At 55.4% G+C, this 23,320-nt stretch overlaps 2 protein-coding genes and 1 long non-coding RNA gene across 3 annotated transcripts; 1 reads left to right on the forward strand and 2 right to left on the reverse strand.

Moving 5' to 3' along the window:
- Positions 1 to 3,712: 3,712 nt before the first annotated feature.
- Positions 3,713 to 6,828, reverse strand: WNT1 (Wnt family member 1). The gene is made up of 4 exons (XM_046655424.1): positions 6,725 to 6,828; positions 5,716 to 5,969; positions 4,721 to 4,986; positions 3,713 to 4,201 (listed from the first exon to the last, which is right to left on the reverse strand). The coding sequence occupies exons 1-4, from the start codon at positions 6,826 to 6,828 to the stop codon at positions 3,713 to 3,715; spliced, it is 1,113 nt and encodes a 370-aa protein (XP_046511380.1).
- A 6,783-nt stretch (positions 6,829 to 13,611) lies between these two features.
- WNT10B (Wnt family member 10B) lies at positions 13,612 to 19,594 on the forward strand. Its single transcript, XM_046677618.1, has 5 exons — positions 13,612 to 14,290; positions 15,178 to 15,297; positions 15,429 to 15,691; positions 17,402 to 17,775; positions 18,405 to 19,594. Exons 2-5 carry the CDS (start codon positions 15,224 to 15,226, stop codon positions 18,861 to 18,863), a joined length of 1,170 nt encoding a protein of 389 aa, XP_046533574.1. The 5' UTR covers positions 13,612 to 14,290; positions 15,178 to 15,223; the 3' UTR covers positions 18,864 to 19,594.
- Positions 19,595 to 19,775: 181 nt separating this feature from the next.
- LOC124249803 (uncharacterized) lies at positions 19,776 to 23,287 on the reverse strand. Its single transcript, XR_006891467.1, has 3 exons — positions 23,183 to 23,287; positions 22,778 to 22,994; positions 19,776 to 21,765 (listed from the first exon to the last, which is right to left on the reverse strand). It is a non-coding gene; the product is annotated as an uncharacterized LOC124249803 (long non-coding RNA).
- Between the last annotated feature and the right edge of the window lie 33 nt (positions 23,288 to 23,320).

Genomic DNA, 23,320 nt, shown 5'->3' on the forward strand with positions numbered 1-23,320 from the left:
CAGGGGGGTGGTCTGTCTCATGCTGGGCGCCCCGGCTGGGTGTGGAAAGAGTGAGTAAGGGTGAGTGGTGGGCAGCTCTGTATGGATATTCCTGCTCACACCACAGCCAAACAGCTTATTTTCTCCTCATTTTGTTATTTTTCTCCCTCTGGGCTGGAGAGGAGGACTGAGCCAGCCTGAGGTGGGGGGGGGGGGGGGGGGGGGTTTGCTAGACCCTGGGGTATTTGCAGCCCCACTGACGGGGTTTTTCCAGGGTGCATGTGGCAGCGTGTGTGTGGTGCCAGCTTGCTGACCCCCCGGGGACTATGCAGGTCTGCGTCTCAGTCCTCTCAGCTTTTCCGCTCCCCCCAGGATATTTCAGGACTAGTGCCTCCCTCACTCTCTGAGGCCAACCGTGTGTCCGGGGTCCCTGGCAGCCTCAGATCCCCCTGGGTATGTGGCACCTGGCACCTGAAGATCCAAGATGGATGGGAGAATAGCCTGGGTGGACAGAGCCGAGCTGGGGCATCAGGCCTGTTCCTGAGAGCACTATAGCATGCTCCTATGGTGACCCCCTGGCCTGCTCTGGGCCCTGAGACCTCAGTGAGGCCTCTCTCCAGGAACAGCTGCTTTTCTCCCGAGGATCGATCTGTCCTCGCCTGCGAGAAGATGGCACGGACAATCACAATTTGCTCCTATGTAGTGCTTTGCAGTTCCTACAGCACTTCTGCTTGCTTTTTCTGTTTTATTAGTACATACCCCTGCTTTGAAGCTCAGCCCCTTGAAGCGAAAGGCCTCCATGTGGAGGACTTGGGGATGGGAGTCTGTCCTTAAACCTCATGCATGTGCAGAGGGTGTTAGACTTCACCAAGTGCATTACACTCCCCCCATTATCCTGACAATATCTATTGATGTGTGTGATTCCCTGGCCAGATTGTAAACCCCTCCACGCAGGCAGGATGGCTCGCACTTCACTGTATCCCCAGCATTTACACATGCCTGGCACAGAAGAGGTGTCAGCAAGTGTTCAAATGACCTGAGCTTTCATGGACATAATCTTCTCTGAACCTCATTACCTTCCTGAAGGAGATTAAGTACCTACAGCCATCCCTGACTAACAGACAAGGCAACTGAGGCTGAGAAAGCAAGAGATTTGTGTCTAGTTAGGGCCAGAATGGGATTCCTTGCTTTCCTTTGCTTTTCCTCCAGCTCCTATGTGTCAGCTCAGCCCAGAGGCCCCAGCTTCCAGGCTTGAAAGCAGATGTAGATTCCAGTTCTTGGAGTTAGGACTTACAGGTCACAGTGGTTGGGGATAGCTGTCAAGCCTTCGACTCTCCACTCTGCTGCTTCTCCCCAACTCTGGGCATTGTCCAGCAAGGGCCCAAGTCCCCTCTCTTGCCTCTGGCAGCCCATTAACTTCTTGCTTTGGGAGCTGGGGGATCTAATAGTTGATTGGATTATAGATGGGCATTCTCTGCAGGAGGTTCTTTATTGGAAACCCAAGGCCTGTCAGGTGCCTCCTACCCCAGATCGATAAGGTTTCTATTCCTTCCCCTCGGCTGCCCATCAGAGCAGCTAGCTTGGCAGATGGAGAGAAAGGGAAAGGGATATCCTTGCAGGGTTGAGCAGCTCCTGGCTCCACTCCCCTACCCCCACACATATCCCAAAGGCCATCAGGGGTCAGAGTTCACACATCCAGGGAGATGTGGGAGGCAGCCACAACAGCAAAAGAGTCCTGGGGAGAGGCGAAATTCTCCAGTCGGCTAGGATCAGTTGTTGCCCTTGGGGGGTGGGGTGCTTCATAGCTCCCCCTGTCCTTCAGGTGTCCCCTGGGGGGAAGTGTTAGGATTAGGGATAGGCATTAGAGCTTAGCAAGGGGTTAGTGTTTGTCTGAAGTTCGGGTTAAGGCTAAGGTTAGATCTAGACCCAGGGAGGGGAGAGGATTAGAGTTAGAGACAGGTTTAGGGCTGTGGGTGGGAAGAGTACTCCTGAGGCTCTGGGGAATGCCCACACAGACGTATCAGTGGTGATAGTAACAGAATTCCCACTTGGGTTCTTTGTGAGAATGGCTAGCTTAATGCTTTGGTTATGGACTGCACTTGGTTTCCTTTTGGTTCCACTGGTTTAAGCCTGGCTGTGTTTGAATTGTAGCCCTCCTGCTCCTTTCTTCTCCCCCACCGTCATCTCTGAGCTTCTAGGTCCAGGATGACTTGGGTCCTAATAAGCTTTTCCTTGTCTGGGCAGCAGGGAGTGCTTTCCCCACTGCCCAATGCCCTGACCACAGAGGGAGCGGATACGCTTCAGGGACCAACAGCTCTACGCTGGGACCAGCAGCACCCTTTCTGCGTTTCTCTTTCTCCTTTGGTTTCTTTTGAGAACACAGTCACGGCTATCATTCAACTGTAGCTATCTTCACAACTCTTGTCAATAGGAAAGGCGGGCTCAGAGTTTGTTTAATCCCCATTCAGCAAGGGAAGAAACTGAGGCAGCTGTGTACTTGCCCAAGATCACACAGCCAGCTGATGTTCAAATAGGAAGAAGAACCTTGCAGAGTCTTTTGGCTCCTGACCAGGTTCTTCTGGAGACCCGGATACCCAGTGGCTTCATTAGGGTCATCTCAGGTTCAGAATCTCAGGGTCCTCTTGCAAGGCCAGGAAACCAGTTCCCCAACAATATGCCCTATTTGTTTAAGAGAGGTAAGCAATGGTGTGTTCTGGATTCAAGGAAAAGCCACCAAGTCATTGATAAAAATAGAGATTTTATTCTGCAGAGGAAGATACTACATTGGTGGGGGCGAGGAGCCATTAATAGCCACAGGGGAAGGAAATACTGATTCCGGTAGGCAAAAGGCATCTTTGAGAAACTGGGGAGAAGGGGATCAGAAAAGGCTAGGAGTCAAAAGGAGAGAAGAATGGAGAGGGATTGGGTTGGGGTGGAAGTGGTCTCTGCAAACCAGGCTGGAACCCAGCACAATAAATAGTTTTATTTACAACAACCAAACCCGTGGCTTTGTATCCACGTTTCAGTGCAAATTATTTACACACTGCTGAGGAGGAAGGACAGGAAGGGGTAGGAGGAGGCCGAGGGAGGCAGACTCACAGCTGTTCAATGGCTCCATGACAGAGGCTGGGAGAATGGGGGTATTTCTGCTGGGTCCCCCAACCTCATTTCCCCCTCATTTTCCACATCACCACAGCTGCCCTTTCGCCCCGGAACCTCCCGCTTCAGATATGTGGGTGGGGGTGGGGAGAAAGGTCCTGATGCCCAGGTATGTGTTCAGGGTCTGCACCCTTGGCAGGAGAATGGGAAGGGGCATGTGAGGACCTGGAGAAAAGAGAGGATAAAGGGGAGGGAGAGAGGCACGGAGGTCGCTGGCGTGCTGGAGGAGGCAGAGGAACACCTTCAGGCGCTGACCCCTATGGGGGAGGGGACGAATCCTTCTCTCACCTCCTGGCCAAGCAGGGGGCAGTGCAATGGGGTCTCCCGCGGAGAGGGAGGGAGGTAGGTCGGGGCAGGTCCATGAGGATGGCAAGAACATCCTTGCCGCCCCAGGTAAGTGGTTTCAGGAGTCCCCAGGTAGGAGGAGGTGGGAAAAATGATCGGATACGTAGGAATCACGGGGAGTGTGGCTGGAGGAACTGGGTGGGTGCGTATCGGGGTCTTAGGTGCCAACGAATCCGCTTGGGAGGTGGGCTTGAGAAGAATGCTCCTGGGGGCGAGTCCGCGCTGCGCGTCACAGACACTCGTGCAGTACCCGCGTGTGCGTGCAGTTGCGGCAGCTGACGTGGCAGCACCAGTGGAAGGTGCAGTTGCAGCGCTCGGTGACGCGCTGTGTGCGCGTGCGGTGGCCCCGGCCGCAGCAGAGCAGCTCGCAGCCGTCCAGCGCGGGCGACGAACTGTTGCAGGCACGCCCCGCCGTGCCCGCTGTACCCAGGCGTCCGCTGTATGTGCAGAAGTTGGGCGACTTCTCGAAGTAGACGAGGTCGTGGGGGGAGGGCGGCTTGTGCGCGGGGTCTTCCGGCTCCAGGCGCAGCAGCTCCGCCCGCGAGGCGCGGTTGCTCCCACGGTTGCCGTAAAGGACACGCGAGGCGCCGTCGAAGCGGTCGCGCAGCACGTCGCCCACGGCGCGCAGCGTGGGCAGCCGCATCCAGCACGTGCGCACCGTGCACGAACCGGACATCCCGTGGCACTTGCACTCCTGGCGCATCTCGGAGAACACGGTCTAGCGGAAGGGGAAGAAAGGGTATCCCAGGACACTTTCAGAGTCAGAGCCCTCATCCCAGATGCTGCCCCCTCCCTGACGCCGCTGGGACCTCAGCAAAGGCCCAGGAGTAGCCGAGCCCAGGGAAAGAGGCGCGAAATGTCCCGCAGAGATTTGGACACCAGGCGGCCCAACTCTGCTCCGCGCCAGAGAGTCTGTCTCGGGCTCTCAGCATTATTTTTTGAATCTGTACAGTGGAGGGGCAGTAGGCAATGCATTCTGTGGGTCGCATGACTTCTGACCTGTTCGGTTCTACCTTCCCTGAGCCCAGGCATCCCTTTGCCCCCGTCTACTCTCTCTTCCATTCTCTGGCTTCCTTCCAAGCCTCTCGCTCCCTCAGGACGCCCTTTCCTGGTCCTTACCCTAACCCCTGGCCTTATCACGGACCGTTACTTCCCAATGCCGAGGTTAGCCCCTGCGCCGGGACTCGGAGATCCCTGCCACTCCAATTCGGGTGCGGAGTCCCTCAAGCCCGCTCACCGTGCGGCCCGCCTCGTTGTTGTGAAGGTTCATGAGGAACCGCAGGTCCCGCCCCTTCTCCCCGGAGTCCACAAACTCCCGGCCGAAGAGGCGGCCGAAGTCGATGTTGTCGCTACAGCCCCCCCAGTGCCAATCGGGGCCCCCGGGGCCGCGCCGCCGATAGTCGCACGTGCAGGACTCGATGGAGCCCTCCGAGCAGGAGCGCGCCACCGAATGGGTAACCCCGGCCGAGGTGATGGCGAAGATAAATGCTGTTTCCCGACAACCTGTGGGGGAAGAGAGCGGGGGATCAGCCAGGGGGCACACGGGGTGCGCCCAGCACAGTCAGTGGAGGGCTTGGGACCCTTGAGTCCCACGCCCCGACTCCACCCTTAGAGTTCTGAGAGCCAGGCAGCCGGCTGTGGTGGGAAGCTGATCTCCTAGAGAAAGCACGTGCGTGGGCACGGAACCACGTCCACGCTTGTAATCATGCATTACTGAGACGCAGGGCGCATTTTGGGTCCTCAGTAGACGTGGGGCAGCTGCAGAGAGAAAAACCGAAAAGAGGGGAGCATAAGAACTCCGCACCGCCGGCACCTCTCCGCAGCTCAAACTTTCGGCCCGTCTCAGCGATGCAAGCCTTGCTGGGCTGGAGGCAAGACACCCCCGCCACCACCACCACACACACACACACACACACACACGCCAGCGGCTTCTCAGGCACCTTTGAGAGGGCCTGGGGAAAACGGTGGCCAGTGAGCGTCCACGACTCAGAACTCGCTTTCTCTGAGGCAGTGGCTCAGAAAAGTTAAGCTTCTTGCCCGAGGTGCACGGCTTCAAAGCGCTTGGTAGAACAAATTTGGCTGAGAGCTGACGCTAGGCATGAAACTCGGTGGGTTGATATGTGACCCTGCAGGCGCCCGCCCGGGACATCTTCCCTGCACTCGCCTGTCCATGCCCTAGAAGTGACCCCGCGTTTCCCTGGTCCCGGAAGCGTCGCCTTCCTGGGTACCCACCTCGGTTGACGATCTTGCCGAAGAGGTGGGGCCCCGAAGCCGTGGGGCAGTTCCAGCGGCGGTTCCGGAATTGCCACTTGCACTCTCTGACAGCGCTCTGCAGCCCCCCGCTCACGCTGTGCAGGATCCCCGGGTTCTGGCGGATCAGCCGCCGCTGTTTGCGGCTCAACAGCTGCAGACTGGGCTCGAGCACCAGTTGCAGACTCTTGGAGTCGGTCAGCAGGTTCGTGGAAGAGGCTACGTTCACGATGCCCCTGGAGAGACGCATGATAGGAGCTCAGGCTCTAGGAAGGGGACCTGCACCCTAACCAAAAAGGTCGTGCCCACCCTGTCCTTTTCCTGGGGCTGGGGCTATTTGCCCCGCGAGAGAGCGAGAGAGCGGCAGGAGATCAATAATAAGGTAATGACTTGGCGCTCCCGGGCTCACTAGTAATTTGAAAGGACTGGGTGTCCAGACTTTTGTGTGCCCAGGAGTCCTAGGGCTGCTTGGGGCCCTGGGTCCTGGGACTGGACATGGGAGGCATGGGGAACCCGGAGACTAGATGTCCACCTTGGCTCTCAGAGCCTGCTTCCAGGCAGCCTGGGTGAAGAAATCCTAGCCTGCAGTCCATGCCCACCCAAGATATGAAATGCTTAGGAATCCCATCCTCTTCTTGCTTCCTTTCGGAGGGCATTCCCGGCCCTTCGCTTCCCCAGGCAGGTAAACCTTTGGTGTGGCTACCACCGTGAGGCTGAGTTTGGGGCTCAAGGAAGAAGAGCAGTGCTAGATGGGAGTGGGCTCCCTGCCTGGAGTATCCTGGGCTGCTCAGCCGGACCATTCACCCCACTTCAGCAGAGCTGGATTCTCTGGAGCAGCTGCGCTCCAGAGCGCCCCTCGGTGTCTAGGAGGAAAGTCAGAGCGCTGGAGGGAGCCTGCCTGTAGACACATCCCAGAGCGTGGGAGCTGGATGGGGCTGGCCCCTGGCTTTGCGCCCCGAGACAAGTGGCGACCCCACACTAGCTCACTTACCACCATCGGCCACTGCTGTTGGCGGCCAGGGCTGCAGGCAGAGCGGCCAGCGCCAGCAACAGCGTAGCAGAAACCCAGCCGGGCAGCAGTGCCCAGTGCCCCATGGCCTGCCCGGCCTTGCCCGCTCTGTGCTGCAGTTGGGGCGGCTTTGGCTGCTGCCCGCGACGGTGGGACGCGACGCGGCGGTGGCGGCAGTGGCGAGAGCTCGCAGTCTGGCTCTAACAGCCCTGGGGGCGGGCGGCGGGCAGCATGGCTCGCGGTCCCAGCTGGTGGGCTGAGGCAGCCACGGCGGGCGGCACCGCCTCTTATAGTTGTGGCGCTGGCTGAAGTGACGATAGGAGGCTGCCCCGCCGGGCCACACTGTGGCACCAGGGCGCACCGGTCAGGGGCGCAGACAATGGGCAGCGAGCGGGGCCGTGGCTCCCGCCCGTCTGAGCCGAGAGCTGACGGGCTGGCCGTCGGGGCTCACCCCCGCCCCCTGCCCGGTGGCTCCCGCCTCCGGGCCTGCACTGGCCGCGGACCCCTCCCCTTGGGACGCCCTCCCACGCGCGCCTGCCTCACTCCTCTTCGCGTCTGGAGCCCGACGGGGACCAGCGTCCGCCAGGGGGCGCGGCAACAATGTGCTACTGGGAGAGTCCTCTGAAACCCAACTGCTTCGTCGCTCGCCGTGGGGCTGTCCCCTCGACGTCACCCCGGGCCCCACCGTCGTCCCCTCTCTCACTCATCCTGAGTGGAGGAAGGAAAGCTGTGGTTCTAGGAGGCGACTCCGGGGAGACGCCTTCTCGTTTAGGAACTCCCGACGGCTGAATAGGGAAAGAAAAGGGGAAGACTGGAGGTGGGGGTGGGGCTGTGGTCAGAGAAATCCGGGGGGGTGGATTGGGGGTGAGCTGACCAAACACAGCCCAGTCAGGGGGAGAAACCTGAGGAAGCAGCTCTTCCTGCTGTGGGCTAGAAGGAGCTCACAAGTGGCTCTGTGTGTGTGTAAGTGGGACAGTGCAAATGTAGTGCATGTGAGAGTGTGCGTGTGTCCTGAGGGTAACACTCGTGTATGTACTCGTGTGCAGAAACTTCATGTTTTGAGTAGGGATGTTAGGAACCTTTCCAAAGAATCTTAGAATTTAGCTCAGATCAGAAGAGATCACTGAGTCATCTTGTCACAGCCACCACCTGGAGCAGAGCATCATCTCCTATGTGTCAGGAAGGAGGTGGCAGTCACTGTCAGGAGAGACCCAGAAGGTTGACTGACAGAGAGTGTCTGGGATTGTGTGTGGAGGTGGGTGGATGGGTGGATGAGTGGATGAGTGTGTGTGTGGGGAGATTAAATATGCATATATGTGTCAGTCTCACCCGATGTACCTTATGTCATCCTATGGTGTGTCACCCCGTGGCATGTGTCAACCTGTGCATGTCACTGGGGGAGGGGGCTGAGATGGCAACCAAGTTGGTATCAAGATGGATGAGGCCTGGAGTGACTGAGTCTCTGAGGACTAGGCTCAGAAAGGAAGGGCAGTGGAGTAGATGTCAAGCGTGTGTATGGTGGAGGAGGGCTTGGAAGAGAAGGGCTGCTGGCTAAACTGAACCCAAAACAGGGAACTTGTGCCTCCATGTATCTGCTTCTTTTTGGATTTTTCTGCCAAGTTTCTGTCTTCCCCCCAAACTCTGGTTCTCTCCACTTGCCACACGCTGGGATGCCCAGAGTGCCTGCAACTATCTCCTTTGTTGTACACTTTTCTCTTCCCTCCCAGAGACTCTAACTCAGCTTCAAGGCCACCTTGGCCTCCTATTGAAGAAGTGGCTGCTGTTCCCCAGATGGGGCATAGGGGGCACTGACAGCCTGGTTATCATGCCCCACCACCACACACAGATGGCCCGTGTCTAAGGACGGAGCATCTCCTCCTTTACATCTTTCCTCCCTCCCCATTTTACAGAGGAAAAATTAGACGATGCGGTTGTCCAAGGTCCACACAGCTCATAAGTGAATAAATGGTAGAGCCAGGTTAAAACGCAGACTGTTCTGGGGCCGGCTCCGACGCCGAATGGGTAAGTTTGCATGCTCTGCTTCGGTGGCCCAGGGTTTCACCGGTTCGAATCCTGGGCACGGACATGGCACCACTCATCAGGCCATGCTGAGGCGGCATCTCACATGTGCCACAACTGGAAGGACCCACAACTAAAGATACACAGCGGGGGCCGGGGTGGGGGGGGGAGCGCTTTGGGAGAAAAAGGAAAACTAAAACCTTTAAAAAAACCCCAGAAACCACCCAGACTGTTTTGATTCAAAGCCCATGCACTTTCCACCTGACCAGCTGCTTGTGAGTGTGTAGCGACATCAGACTGGGGCCCCTTCTCAAAGCTGACAGGTAAATAAAAATGATCTTTAGGATCTTCCTGACACCCTTTTGGGTCCTCTCTTTTTCATCTCCCCTACCTTTAGGATGCCTTCTCACTGAGTAATGTACAGGCCTGATCCTAAAGAGTTCCAAGTCCCAGAAATGACCAGGGCTTCCCTCCAAGGCAGGGAAATCACTCTAAGGAGTAAATGTCTAACTTTAATTAATCCTCTGGGGCACTTGCATTTTAAATGAGATGCGTATTAACCCAAATGAAGCCTGATGGAGGTTATTTTGGAGGGGAATGTCCTTCCCAGACCCTTTGCCCAGGGCAGCGTACCTGGCCCCTCCAAGGATTTGACCCTGAGGGATGAGGTATACTGGCCCAGCATCCTCCATGGGTCCAAAAGCAAATAGTCTCTGCAGAGGGCACCCAGCACAGATGGCTCAAGTCAAGATGTAGTGTACTATGGGCAACTTGTCCTTTGTCCCTTAGGAGTTTCTCCCCACTGGGTCCTGGGTCGAGTCTCCTGGCCTGGTGGATTGGTAAAACCTGGTGGAGGTAGGAGGTGGACTGGAAGACAGGGAAACCTTGTCCATGGCCAGTGGTGACAAGCAGAGGTGGGAAGAGAGGAAAGAAGGAGCCAGTATCCTTTGTTCTACCATTCCACTCACTAGGAGTGGTGGGGAAGAGCCAGAGGGCTCTAGGTCTGGGTCACACTATGTATGACCTGGCCCAAATTTCTATTTAGATCAAATTATCACTGTGTCAATTGTCCTCTCTTTCTTTTCTGCGTCATCAATTTACCTCTCTGCTGGATCATACCCATCAGCACATAAGTATGCTGTCATATCGCCCATCAAAAAAACCCAAAATCTTCGTTTGATTCCACATTACCACTCAAGATTGCCCTATTTCTCTGCTCTTTTACTGCAAAACTCAAAAAGGTTGCTTTAATCACTAGCACCAGTTTCTTTTTTTTATTCTCTCTTTCCACTCTGATCACACCTTTGAACCCACTACACCGCCTTATCGAAATCACTCACGACCTCCGTGTTGCTCTATAGTCAAATTTCAGGTCTCATCTAATCAACCTTTCAGGAACAGCGGACACAGTTGAACACTTTCTCCTTGAAATACTTTCTCAGTTGGTTTTCTGAAACACTATTTCTGCCTTCCTGGCTGCTTGCCTTCTCAGTCTCCTTATGTGGTTCCACCTTGTATACCCAATTCCTAAACACTGGACTGCACCCCCCTTCAGTCTGGAGCTTCTTCTCAGTCTATACTCACTCCTTTGGTGAACTATCCAGTCTCAGGCTCCCAAATTCTGTCTCTGGCTCTGGAATCTGGACTTACACATCTAACACTTGAATAAGTATCTTGAAATATACATATCCAAGACTGAACTCCTGATCCTTCCCTTGCTCTGACCCGCTCTTTCTTCAGTCATTACCGTCTCAGTAAGTGGCAACTCCATCCTTTCAGTTGCTCAGGAAAAGAATCTTAGACCCATGCTTGACTCATCTGTTTCTTATACTCTACATCAAATCAATCAACAAGTCCTGTCTTCCTCTCTTCAACATATATGTAGAATCTGATCCATTCTTACACTAGGACACTGGTTGGAGCCACCATCATCACATCTATATTTTTGCCTCCTGACAGATCTCCCTGCTTCTAGCCTTACCTGCCCCCCCCACCCCCATAGTCTATTTTCCACACAGCAGCTAGAGCCATTCTTTCTAAACAGAAGTCAGGTCATTTCCTTCTCCACTCAGAATTTTCCAATGATTCCCCATCTCACTCAAAGGAAAAGGCAAAATCTTTACGTGGCCTACAAGGCTCTATATAATCCTACCCTGCTCCTTCTTTGACTTCTGACTCATTGCCTACCACTCTCTCCCCTGTGGGTTCCTCCCTCCAGCCACACTGGTCTTCTTGCTAATCAAGCAAGCTCCTGTCTCAGGATCTTTGCACCTGCTTTTCTGTCTTCTGGAATGCCCTTCCTCAGATGTCTGCATGGGTTTGTTCCCTCACTTCCTTTTCCCTCCCCTTATATAAGATAGGATTCCACCCTATCTCCTTTGCCCTGCTTTATTTTTCTCTATATCGCTTTTGACCATGGATAACTTTAAAGGCTTGAAGCAGAAAATCAGTAGCAAACCGCCCCCCTGGAATAGGAATAAGGGAGAGAGATGTCGGAGGGGAAAGGGATTTTACCTTGATATTGGGGTCTGGGGAGGAAGCAGGGGCCAAGGTTGAGAGTTTGTGGACAGAGGAGCCTACCTTCCTTTGAAGCACCAGCAGGTAGCACTGCCTTCTTGGGCTGGCAAGGCATCAGCCTTCGGTAGAGAAGGGGGCAAAGTTCTGTCTAGGGTAATCCCACAGGCTTGTTGGGGCCAATTGCTGAATGTGGGGGTTTCCTGAGAGTCCAGCGCAGTCAGGCTATGGGCCCTTTGGTGCCTCCGGGTGGTGGCCCACGGTGCTGCAGCAGACGGCGTGCGAGGCAGAGGGTGGGCAGCACAGCTGAGCTCACCGCCCGCGCGGGCGCATCCATCCCTCCCGGGCCTATAATTTGGGTTCCCCAGGCCTGGCCGCCCCTATCAGCGGCTCAGCAATAGATGAGTCACACGGGACCCCGGGCCAAGGCAAACACGGGGCGGGGGGGGGGGGGGGGGGGGGAGAAGGAGGAGGAGGTTCCCGAAGCTGCACTCAGCTTTAGCCACCGCCTCTGTTGCTTGATCCCCCAATCTCCAGGGGCCCCAGTCTTTTCTTTGACCCCCGCCCTCCAGGGCCCCAGTGTGCTTCCTAGATTGCTCTCACTACACCCTCCATCCCCATGATGGGAAGACAGCTCTCCACTCATCTCATCCAGGGGAAGGGGGACCAGCTTGCCCCGACTCCCTCCCAGAGGTAATGACAGCCCCTCACTTTCCCCTCCTGTCATGGCCCCAACCCTTGTCAAGGTCTCTCTGGTTCCCGCCCCTCCCCTTCCATGGAGCTGGCCGCGTGCTTGGGGTATTAGGCAATGGGTGTGTACCCACAGCCCTCTCCAGGCCCCGCCTGCCCCACCACCCTCCAGCCGCCTGCGGGTCAGTGCTCAGGCCAGCCGGTCGGGCCGAGGGCACTGGGGGCCAACTCAGGCCACCCAGTCTGCCTGCCTGTGGCCTGTCTCAGAGCTGGGCTTCTGCAGGGAGAGGGAACAAGAGTATGGGTTCTTGGATTTGGGACAGGCCAGCTTGGGGAGCCCTGGAGTCACTAAGAAGTTGGAATCTATGGTAGTAGTTCTGACCCTGGCCCTTCCTTGGCACCTGACTATGCTGCAGCCTGACAAGGGTAGAATCAGAAGAAACAATCCCAAACCTTAGGGGACCTGGAGACACATGGAGAAATACAACGTCCAAGAGGTGCCCATGGGAGAAGAAAGGCATAGGAAGCCTCATCCCCCTCCTCCAAGGAGCTGGGTGGAGTCCCAGGGTGACATGCAGGGAGAAGGACAAGGACACTGGCAAAGATCACTGAACCCAGGTGTAAGGACAAAAGCTACTGAGATGGGGCTCGCAGATTCTGGTGGCCTCAAAAGCCACACATGGTTTGGTTCTTGACCCCGAAACAAGAAAGAGGGGCAACAGCTCTAGGGTTCTTTCTCCTCCACATCCCCCTCCCCCAGAGGTGGGAAAGCAGAGAAAAGCAACCCTCTGTGGTCACAGCTGTCCCGTGTCTGGAACCATGGCATTTTCACCTCCCAGCTCAAGGCCTGGCACATAAAGGTGTTCAATGAATAGCCCAACAGATGAAAGCTGCTGATCTCTCTCAGACCACTCTGCCCCCTAGACAGCAGTGCTCCCTGCAGCACGGGGCAGGACCTGCAGCAACATAGACCAGAGGCTGGCTGCCCAGCAGAGCTGCATGGCCACCACCAAGGAAGGGATGACTGTGGCTGTGGGTTTCAGCCCGTGGCTCTGCTTCCCTGGGGGGCCTGTCTCTGAGTCAACGTGCCAGCCTTGGGCACTCAGGGCCAGCCGTGCCTTGGGCTGCGGTCTGGCAGGGGCGGGGGGCGGCTGGGAAGCCTGGGGCCCCTCTCTGGCAAAAATAGCCCACAGTGGTTAGAGCCGGGAGGGTGAGTCAGGCAGGAGCGCAGTGGCGCCTAACCCCTTCACTGCCGCTGGAGCTCCCTAAGGTGGTTTGCTTCGGTCTGTGCACCCCAAGATCAGGCTCTTTCCCTGGCTGTCCTTGGGCTGGGCTCAGTGTGGGATCCCGAGGCCCTCTTCATTCCATATGAAGCAAGTCTGTGGAGCCTGGAGCAGGAATATGGGCCACCCGAAGTGCAGACCCAGGATCCTGGGAAGGGCAGGAGACCTCTGCGGGCAAGGATGCCTGTAAGCCAGGGGAACCAATAGGGGCAGGCTGAAGATCTTTGGGGCTACTGGAGCCTCTGCTAGGGCCGAACTCAGAGGCCAAAGTTGACCCCTCCCAAGGGGCAGGCGCAGGGCTGGGAGGTGGGCGGAAGCCAAGCCACCCAGAAGGGAGCTTGCCTGCCGGCTCTGAATGTTTTGCTGTGCGCTCTCGCTGAGGGCTCTACACGGGACTGTCCAAGAGGGAAGTCGGCTCTCAGCTCTGTCTTGATCTTGTCAAAGGCACCCTCCAGCCATCCAGCTCTTGGTGGGGAAACTGAGACAAAGAGAGATGACAACTTGGGACCAGGGTCTTGGCTCTCTAGTCTGGGTCACTGCACCCTCCTTGCAGCCTTGGCGACCCCAGAGCAGGTGAGAGGAACTCTGGCCACCTCCTCCTTCAGTGGGGCCAAGCCTGAACCCGGGCGTCGGGGGAGAGGGTGTGTGTGCGCTGGGAGGAGGGGGCGCGGCTGCACTCCCGGGGTCAAGGCGGGGGGTGCGAGGAGTGGGGTGGGGATGCCCCGGGCTCGGGGAGGGGCCGCAGCTCTGTCTGCCGCGGCACAGCCGCCCGTGAGCTCGGCGCGAGTAGAGTCAGAGCCCCCAGTTCTTTGCTCGCCCGCTCGCTTGCTTCTGGATCGCTCCCTCCCTTCCTCCCTCCCTTCCTCCCGGCGGCCGCGGCGGCGCTGGGGAAGCGGCGAAGAGGAGTGGCCCTGCCCTGGAAGAATGCGGCTCTGCCGAGGGGGCAGAACCCGACGCAGTCTCCCCACGGTTTGAGCAGCCCGAGCCAAGCCCAGGCGACCCAACCCCGCCGGTGGCGGACCCCGCAGCGGAGCAGCTGGAGGTAATCGGAACCAGGAAAGCAGGGAGGGCAGGGACAGCGCACGCGGGGACCAGACAGGCACACGGGTAGTCAGACAGACAGACACGCATCCGCCCACAGGGGCATGGAGACGCAGAGAGAGCTAGGGATACCGCCCGAGAAAAAGACACAGCAAATAAAGGAGTGCTCTCAGCTTTGGAGGGCAATGAACGGGAGAGCAAAGGGATGGGGGCAACTGAGGGCTGGGACCCGTGGGGACCAGACGGGCAACGGAGGACGGGAATATATAGTTAGGAAGGTGGCAGAGGAGGAAGAGGACTCAGCTTGCCGCGGTCCCTTTCAGGCGGGAACCAGGTCCCCTCTCCATCTTTGCTGCACCTGGAGCCACCCCTCTCTCCCTACCGCGGAGGAAGAGGGTAGAGCGGGATGGGGAGCTGACTCCTTCTCGCGGAGGCTGCCTACCCTCGACGGCACCTGGAGGCGGCTCTTCCCCCGCCCCCACCTGCCGGCTGTAGGTGGTGGGGAACCCCCTTCCAATCCACTCCTCTAACCCTGTGAAGGCATGTAGCTGTGTTGAGCAGAAGGAGTTGTGGGCCAGGTGGTGGAGGGGGTGGTTCGTGAGCCTGTATGAGTTTGCATGTGAGTGTGTCTGTGTGCTGGGCATTGTGTCTGGCTGGCTCTCGCTCCAGAGACGCTTGCATAAGTCCCAGCTTTGAGGCCTGGACTCTTCCTCCAAGACCCAGGGACTCTGGAAATCAAGGAGTGATTCTTATTGTTTTGTTCCCGGAGGAATGAGAAGGGTCAGTGGGGTGGCACTGGTAAGTTAGGAGGCCAAAGTTGGGCATCCTTTGATTGCCCCGGTGAGTCACCCTATTCCTGCGCCCTCCTTAAGTCGCCCTGTCCTGCAGGCCCTGATTGATCTGCCCACCGGAGCCTTCGGGCCCGGGCTTCGACATGCTGGAGGAGCCCCGGCCGCGGCCTCCGCCCTCGGGCCTCGTGGGTCTCCTGTTCCTGGCGTTGTGCAGTCGGTGAGCAGTTCCCCTTGTCACCTAGCCCACGAGGGGAAGCCCTGGGCTAGAAGCACCGACCTGGGGCGGGAGGAGTCGAAGGGGGCTTGAGGCCTGGACCACAGAACCCAAAATGCCTTCTGTGTTCCCAGGGCCCTAAGCAATGAGATTCTGGGCCTGAAGCTGCCCGGTGAGCCGCCGCTGACCGCCAACACCGTGTGCTTGACGCTGTCCGGCCTGAGCAAGCGGCAGCTGGGCTTGTGCCTGCGCAGCCCCGACGTGACGGCGTCCGCGCTTCAGGGCCTGCACATCGCGGTCCACGAGTGTCAGCACCAGCTGCGCGACCAGCGCTGGAACTGCTCGGCGCTCGAGGGCGGCGGCCGCCTGCCGCACCACAGCGCCATCCTCAAGCGCGGTGAGCCGGGCGGGCGGGTCTGAGCCGCCGCCAGGCTGGGGGGTGGGAGGCAGGCCGAGGAGAGCGGAGGGGGGGGGGGGGGGGGGGGGGGGGTTCACGACTTGGGGAGGGGCCTCTCGGGGAATTTTCCCCGGGAGCCGCGCGGAGCTGGGTCTGGCCACCCGTCTGGGCCCCTGCGCTTCTGACTTCCACCTGTGCGCTGCCGGCAAGGCAGCTGGGTCCCTGCTCCCCTACCCTAGGGCCCCCTTTTGCTGTCTCTGCCCAGCTCAATCTGGATTGCACCTGTGAGCAAGAGATGCCCCCAGCCCTGAAAGCTTCAAACGCGCCCCCCCCCCCATTTCCTCCTCCCAATTTTCCCCTTCCCTCTCTGTGGGACAAGCCCAGGCTGGTGTCCCCAGAGCCATAGCGGGGGTGGGGTGACTCCCCCAACCGTTTAAGGGTTAAACCTACTCCCCTAATTGCTGGGGTTCCCAGGAGCCGAAGCTGGGAACAAAGACCCTGCTGGCTTTGAAGCCGGGGAGCAGCCCCCTCCTCTGCACTGTGAGGGCCCCAGGTGGCTCTCACCTGAGCAGGTGAAGACTGGCTGGAGGGGTGGAGAACGGGTCACTGCAGGCCAGGTCTAGGAGGCATTGCTGCCTCTTGCCAGGCCATGCCCAAGTTTACTTCCTGGAGGAGTAAACATGCACCCCATCCAGGACTCAGCTCAAGTGTGGGAGCAGTACTTCGGGGACTATGGGGTTAATAGGCAGCTGCCATCTGCGGGGGAATTCCCAAGACGTGTGCAAACAGCTTTACCCCTGGAGGGTTGGGGTTGGGGGGATCAGGAGGCTGGGCCAGGAGCCCTGCATCCTGGGGTGGGAGAGGCCTGGCCCCTAAGGAGGTGCTGTCTCTCATCCTCTCAGGGATCCAGAGAGCCCCTGCCTAAAAGGAAGTGAGGGACACCCTCCTTCTCCACAGGGGCTGGTGTAGGGGAAGGCTTTGATACCCAAATGAGAAGCATGTCTATCTAAGTCTGGGAAAGGCTTGTCATCCTGAGCCTCTGTGACCCCCAAAACCTAACAAAGAAGCCAACATTTTAAGAGGGCCTTGGGGAAAATCACCCCCACCTCCCTTCCCCTCCCAGTGTTTTATAGAGTAATAGCAGGTTAGGATAAACATAAGGGGCAGTCTTAAAGGGCAAATATAAAACTAGAAACTGGAAAGGGGAAGGACAGCTGCACAGCTCCAGTGCTTTGGAGGTGTTGGAGCGGTGGAGGGTAGGTTGGTTAAAAAAAAAAGAACCCCAAAGTCCTCTGCTTCCACCCCACCCAAGCTCCCTGCAGGGCTGGGGAATTTCTAAGGGCTTCAGATGTAGAACTCAGTGAATACATCTTCAAAGACCTTGGGGACTCCCTCTTAGTCATCTCCCAACCCCAGGGGACTTTCCCTCGAGGCTAGCTCTTTCATCTGCACCCGAAATCCCAGACTTACAGAGCGGGAAGGGGCCTCAGAGATCATCTCAAGCCATCTTCTTTTATAGATGAGGAAACTGAGGCTCTGTGCTTTCAGTTCCCTTCCTTCTCCAGTGACTTGCTCCCAAATTACTCAGCTGGTCAATGGATTCAGTGAGGAATTTCTGCAGTTGGAGGGTGGCTGTTTATTTCCTTCTGCCTCCCTACTTTCAGCTGCCTGTCAGCCTTACCCCTACCATCACACCCTTTTCATCCCCAGGTTTCCGTGAGAGTGCTTTTTCCTTCTCCATGCTGGCTGCTGGGGTCATGCATGCAGTAGCCACGGCCTGCAGCCTGGGCAAGCTGGTGAGCTGTGGCTGCGACTGGAAGGGCAGTGGTGAGCAGGACCGGCTGAGGGCCAAGCTGCTTCAGCTGCAGGCACTTTCCCGGGGCAAGAGTTTCCCCCACTCCCTGCCCAGCCCAGGCCCTGGCTCAGGCCCCAGCCCTGGCCCCCAGGACACATGGGAATGGGGTGGCTGTAACCATGACATGGACTTTGGAGAGAAGTTCTCTCGGGATTTCTTGGATTCCAGGGAAGCTCCCCGGGATATCCAGGCACGAATGAGAATCCACAACAACAGGGTGGGGCGCCAGGTACGTGTGTGCAACTTGTCCTGGGTCTCCCTACCTTTCAAGGCCTGGCTAGAGTTTGAGAGGCACAGCAGAGTAAGAGGATGAGATGTGGTGGGTGATTGTCACTCACCATCTGGATGGCCTTAAGCAAGTCACTTAATCACAAGTTTTTTACATCTGCAGAGAGTCTAATGATACCTACCTTACAGTGTCATTAAGAGTGAGCTAGCAAATAGAGCACCAGCATAATGCTTCATCCTTGGCAGGTGCTCTTTACATGGTTGCTATTATTATAGCTGCCTTCTCTACAGAATTGAGGGGTGCTCCAGGTCAGACTCCCCATTTTAGCAGTGCTCACCCTGGAAAGAGCACTGGAGTGAGAGTGAGGACAACTGGAGTTGGGTCTCTGTTACCAGCTAGTGATTGAAGATGGGCAAATCACTCTGCTCTGTCTTCAGTTCTCCCACCATAAAATGAGGAAGCTGGGCTATTAGCCAGTCTTGAAGCTCCCTCTCTCTTCTGATATTTGTAGTTATTCTTGCCTCTCTTTGTCCCTCCCTGTACTCTCTGTTCCCTCCCCACTCCTGTGCCTCTGTGCTCTGTCCATTTGCTGCCCTCCCCTTCACCTCTTCCTCACTCTGATGCTCTAGGTGGTAACTGAAAACCTGAAGCGGAAATGCAAGTGCCATGGCACGTCAGGCAGCTGCCAGTTCAAGACATGTTGGAGGGCCGCCCCAGAGTTCCGGGCAGTGGGGGCAGCGTTGAGAGAGCGGCTGGGCCGGGCCATCTTCATCGATACCCACAACCGCAACTCTGGAGCCTTCCAACCTCGCCTGCGTCCCCGTCGCCTCTCAGGAGAGCTGGTCTACTTTGAGAAGTCTCCTGACTTCTGTGAGCGAGACCCCACTGTGGGCTCCCCAGGCACACGGGGCCGGGCCTGCAACAAGACCAGCCGCCTGCTGGATGGCTGTGGCAGCCTGTGCTGTGGCCGAGGGCACAATGTGCTCCGGCAGACACGAGTTGAGCGCTGTCATTGCCGCTTCCACTGGTGCTGCTACGTGCTGTGTGATGAGTGCAAAGTCACAGAGTGGGTCAACGTGTGTAAGTGAGGGTCAGCTGGGGAAGGGGAGGGGCACCTTTTCAGCCTTTTGCTCTGATTTCTGTCCAGGGTCAATCTTGGCCCCCGGAAGCTCAAAGTATCTACCTGGAAACAGCTTTAGGGGTGGTGGGGGTCAGGTGGAGTCTGTGATGTGCCGCCTTCACCCCCACAGTAGGAGGACCTTGGAGGGAAGCTGCCTTCCCTCTTCTGCTCCTTAAACACCTGAATAGGCTAAGATGAAATGCACTGTGTTGTCCCCCTCTCCCCAACCCTGGGGTCCCTTTAACTCTGATTCATACTCCTTTTGGCTGAGGAGTCCCTAGAGTTTGACCACTCCTCTCCTTAGAGGCATAGCTCCAGACATTGTGTGGAGCCATAAGACCTGTATCTAGAAAGAGGCCACTCACTCCATGGCTATTTCCAAACTCCCTCTGCTGCAGCCTGGGCACCACCTTGTGGGGTAATGGGAGACAGTGGTAGAGAGGTTTTTCTTGGGGAAGGCACAGTGCTGGGGGGGGGGGTGCTCTCCCCTGAGTCCCCAAAGAGTCATCTGTCCAGGCCCTTAGGGAAGCTGTCGCCACTAATTCAGATGTTAAAGGGGACCCTCCAAAGGAAGAGTTTTCCCTAAGACTCTCTGAGCCTCTTTTTCTTTCCTCGGCAGGAGGGGTGTGAATGGATAATTTATTGTACTGAGACTTGTTCTTGGTTCCTGTTTGTAACTAAATAAATTAAGCTACTGGACCAGTGGATGCAGATGGTGATATTTCTGCCCACACTTGGGATCCCAGTCTATGGCTTCTTTTCCAGGTGAATTCTCCTACCCTCCTACACTCAATGACTTTATTTATGTATATCCCGCCTGGTTCCCCAAAGGATTTGAAATGGTCCTCAGTGACTTAGTTGGCAACTTTTAATGCGAAAAACCAGGGGAGACTTCTAGGTGAGAAGGGCTAGAGATCCAGACACAGGCCCCATTTACTCTCTATGTGCCTCAACTCCAGATTTTGCCTGGGTCACTGCCCTAGAACAAGGGTCAGCATTTTTTTATTTTCCTGTAAATGGCTTGATAGTGAATATATTAGGTTTGAGGGCTTTGTCGCAACTACTCAACTCTGCCATAATTACTCAACTCTGCTCTTGTACATCAAAAGTAGTCATAGAACATACATAAATGAATGGGCGTGGCTGTGTCCAATACAACTTAATTCACAAAAACAGACTGCAGGATCAGATTTGGTCCTCTGGCTGTAGTTTGTTGACTCCTGCCCTACATCATGAGGTCACCTATGTTCTGGGGTTTTCAAGTCCTAAAATTATCTCAACATCGAAGTTGGACCCAAAAGAACTGGTACTTTTCTCTCTGGCTTCAAACCAGAAAACTTGGGAGGTAGACACTAGACTAATGGGAAACATATAAAAGGGAATTCTATGCTCAAAATTGGAGTTTTTTGCTCTGGAAAGCAGCAAAACCAGCATGCTATACCACTAAATTATTTGCATATATATGTTGTCCTTTCTTATTCAGAGCTCTTCTGCATTTAATCTTAGTAAAGTAATTCTGTTATCTTTTAGGAGATACCCATAACTAGAGAAAGTAGAATTTCTTTTATTCCAATCTTTCTATTCCTAGCTCAAAATCTTTGAAAACAAACCGTTATCTTTCAATTTGGAAAAGGGATATGCATCCCACATTTAGAACTTTACAAATAACTGAATACTTATGGGGTTGCAAGATGCTGATTCTAGCAGGTCATCTCCTTGCCCAGGGAATGTAGAAGAGTTCTCTCCACTCCTCTAGGCAATAGATATATCTGCAACCCAAATTACCCCCAAAATCAGGTGAAATGAAGGTAGCACCATGGTAGCAAGGGCATTTTGAGGAGTGTGTTGAGTTAGGGTATTATTTTATGGCAAAGTTTTATGTACTGAATTTCCACTTAAGCGTTGAGAATTCTGTGTTTGGAAATTGGATGGAGCCAGGGAGATACCTTCAGGCACTGACTGAGCCTAGTGTATGTATGGGGAATGGAGGAGAGAGGGCATACAGCTAGAATGGACATAGGATATGAGACAGAATTATGATAAGGAATATCCAGAATGGGAATTTCTCACACTCAGGAAGAGGGAGGAGAATCTGCAATGGAGTCACAGCAAGAATATTTCAGCTTTTTCCTGTTTCCTTCCTCTGTACTCTCTTTGGCTCCCTCTCTCTTTCTAGCTTTCTCTCTTCTTTCATCAGACACACTCTGTGGCAAACTTAAGCCCCAAACCACAACCTTCAGAAATTCCAAATGGATTTTGTCAGCAAGGCCAACACCCCCCTCCCCACCCCTGCTCTCGGCACACGCGCTGGGCTCAGGCCCAGGCCTGGGGTCAGTGACAGGAGTGGGAGTGTGCAACCCACAGAGCGGGTAGCTACAATTTCAGCTTTCGCTTAGCTCCAGTGGCTGCCAGAGGAAGGGGGAAAGGCTGATGAACTGTAAGTCCTTTTGGCCTCCTTCAACTCTGGATGAGCACTTCTCCCTTAGCCTTTCAAGTGGCTGGGAAGCTGGGGAGTGGCAGTGGCTGGCTACTTGCCAGTGGGCAGGACCCTTCTTATCTGTGCTCCTGCTGGCTCCATGGGAAGCACCCAGTGATGCTGCAATCGATACTTTCCTCTCCAGACTCCAGAGGGGTCAAGGACAGAAGGGCTGGGAGATTCTGCAGTCCCATTCGTCAATGCTGACTCAAATGCCATGGTACTTGCTGCTAACCATATTAGGCTGTCACCATATCTGTCCTTCTGTCACAACTGGGATCCAACCTCGAGGGGATATGAAGTCTTGGGCAGGAACACTGACAGTTTCCGCCTCCTGTTAGAGTCCCACGAGGCATGCTGGTGTGGACGGGGCATTCCCCTTTAGGGAAGGGGGCTGTAAAGCATAATTTTGGGGGTTAGCATGGAGGCATAAACTGGTGGGGTATTCCTAGAAAATTCCTAGGAAAGAAATGGAAAGAGTAAAGTAATCATGTGAGGTATCACAGGGCCCACTCTAGGAGTCTGTAATAACAGTGAAGAAGTCTTCTGCCATTTAAAATACTGAGTTTAGCAGGGCAAAGGCCCTTAATGGCAATGGCCAAGGACAGATACAACTCAGTTTGTTATAAACATGTTCCTTATTATCCATCTTATCCTTCACCATCTTAAATTAGGGTCCTCTTGGTTTCACATTCTAGGGTCATGTTATTCTCCAGGTTAAAATAAGAGAGAAAACAGACTGGGATAAGAAGAAGAGACTGGTGAATACATACACCAGGGATTGATAGGGACAAGGGGTAGACATAGTGTGGCCATCTACCAGCATAGTTCTTCTCGGAAGGAGACAAGAAACAAGGCAAAAAATCCAGAAAAGCAACAATTTTGGCTTACATCTTAGGGAAGAGCCATATGTTCCCTTATACTACTGTAAATGAGGAGACAGGGCACTTAAAGAACCTTCTTCTGGGGGCAGGCCCTGTGGCCAAGTGGTTAAGTTTGTGGGCTCTGCTTCAGGGGCCCAGGGTTTCGCCAGTTTGCATCCTGGGTGCGGACATGGCACCATTCATCAAGCCATGTTGAGGTGGCGTCCCACATGCCAGAACTAGAAGGATCCACAACTAAAAATATACAACTATGAACCGGGGGGCTTTGGGGAGAAAAAGGAAAAATAAAATCTTTAAAAAAATAAAATAAAAAAGAACCTTCTTCTGTTCTTAGCATTACTAGTGCCCTTCTATCACAGCCATGACTGTTCCAAGGCAGCTTTGCATGTCTAGATCAGGTGCAGAAATGAGTGTGAGGGAAGTGGGGGAGGGTAGGAATAGAGAAACGTGGGTGCAAAGTCTCTCACTTTCCTTGGGATACTAATATTCATAATCATCTAGGAACACTTTCTCAAACCACACCTCTGAATATTAGGTTCCAACCATTTGTTTTTCACGTTCCAACTTCCTAACAGGCCTACAGTCCAGTTGTTTCCTTCAGTCTCTCAAATTCACCTCTCTCCTCTTCCTTACGGGAAAGGATCTCTCGGTTCAGACTCCTGAGTAACCTAGTTTTAGGTTAGGAGTAGTGAGCAGCAACACTGGTGTAGCGATGGCTCTCAGGGGGATGCAGCCAGCCCTGGTTAAGAAACAAAGATGAGGTCTGGAGGAGTAAGGCGGGCCACAGAAAGGACTGTTCACTATACCCGGCTCCCGGCTTTGCTCAGAGTCCCCGGGCCTCTCAGCCCAACCCCAGTCTCCAGTGTGGCCAGCATGCAGCCCCACTCCTTAAATTCCAGGCATGGCCCTGGAGCTTGGGATTCTCACCTCAGTCCCCACTGTCTCATGCTCATTCCCCGGCTCCCGCCTCCGCCGCCCGAAGCCTCCAGCCCCCACATCGGCCCCCGCCCGGACTTCAGCTCCAACACCGCGCGGCTTCTGCTGCAGCCGCTGCCATGGTGATGG

This window comes from Equus quagga, chromosome 1 (assembly GCF_021613505.1).
Source record: "Equus quagga isolate Etosha38 chromosome 1, UCLA_HA_Equagga_1.0, whole genome shotgun sequence".
Lineage (NCBI taxonomy): Eukaryota > Metazoa > Chordata > Mammalia > Perissodactyla > Equidae > Equus > Equus quagga.

Coding starts and splice junctions, on each gene's coding strand:
- WNT1 (XM_046655424.1), bottom strand. CDS start 6,828: ATGGGGCACTGGGCACTGCTGCCCGGCTGGGTTTCTGCTACGCTGTTG. Junction 4,987..5,715: donor CGGCAAGATCGTCAACCGAG/GTGGGTACCCAG, acceptor CTTCCCCCACAG/GTTGTCGGGAAACAGCATTT. Junction 4,202..4,720: donor ACAACGAGGCGGGCCGCACG/GTGAGCGGGCTT, acceptor CCCTTCCGCTAG/ACCGTGTTCTCCGAGATGCG.
- WNT10B (XM_046677618.1), top strand. CDS start 15,224: ATGCTGGAGGAGCCCCGGCCGCGGCCTCCGCCCTCGGGCCTCGTGGGT. Junction 15,692..17,401: donor CAGCGCCATCCTCAAGCGCG/GTGAGCCGGGCG, acceptor TTTCATCCCCAG/GTTTCCGTGAGAGTGCTTTT. Junction 17,776..18,404: donor ACAACAGGGTGGGGCGCCAG/GTACGTGTGTGC, acceptor CTGATGCTCTAG/GTGGTAACTGAAAACCTGAA.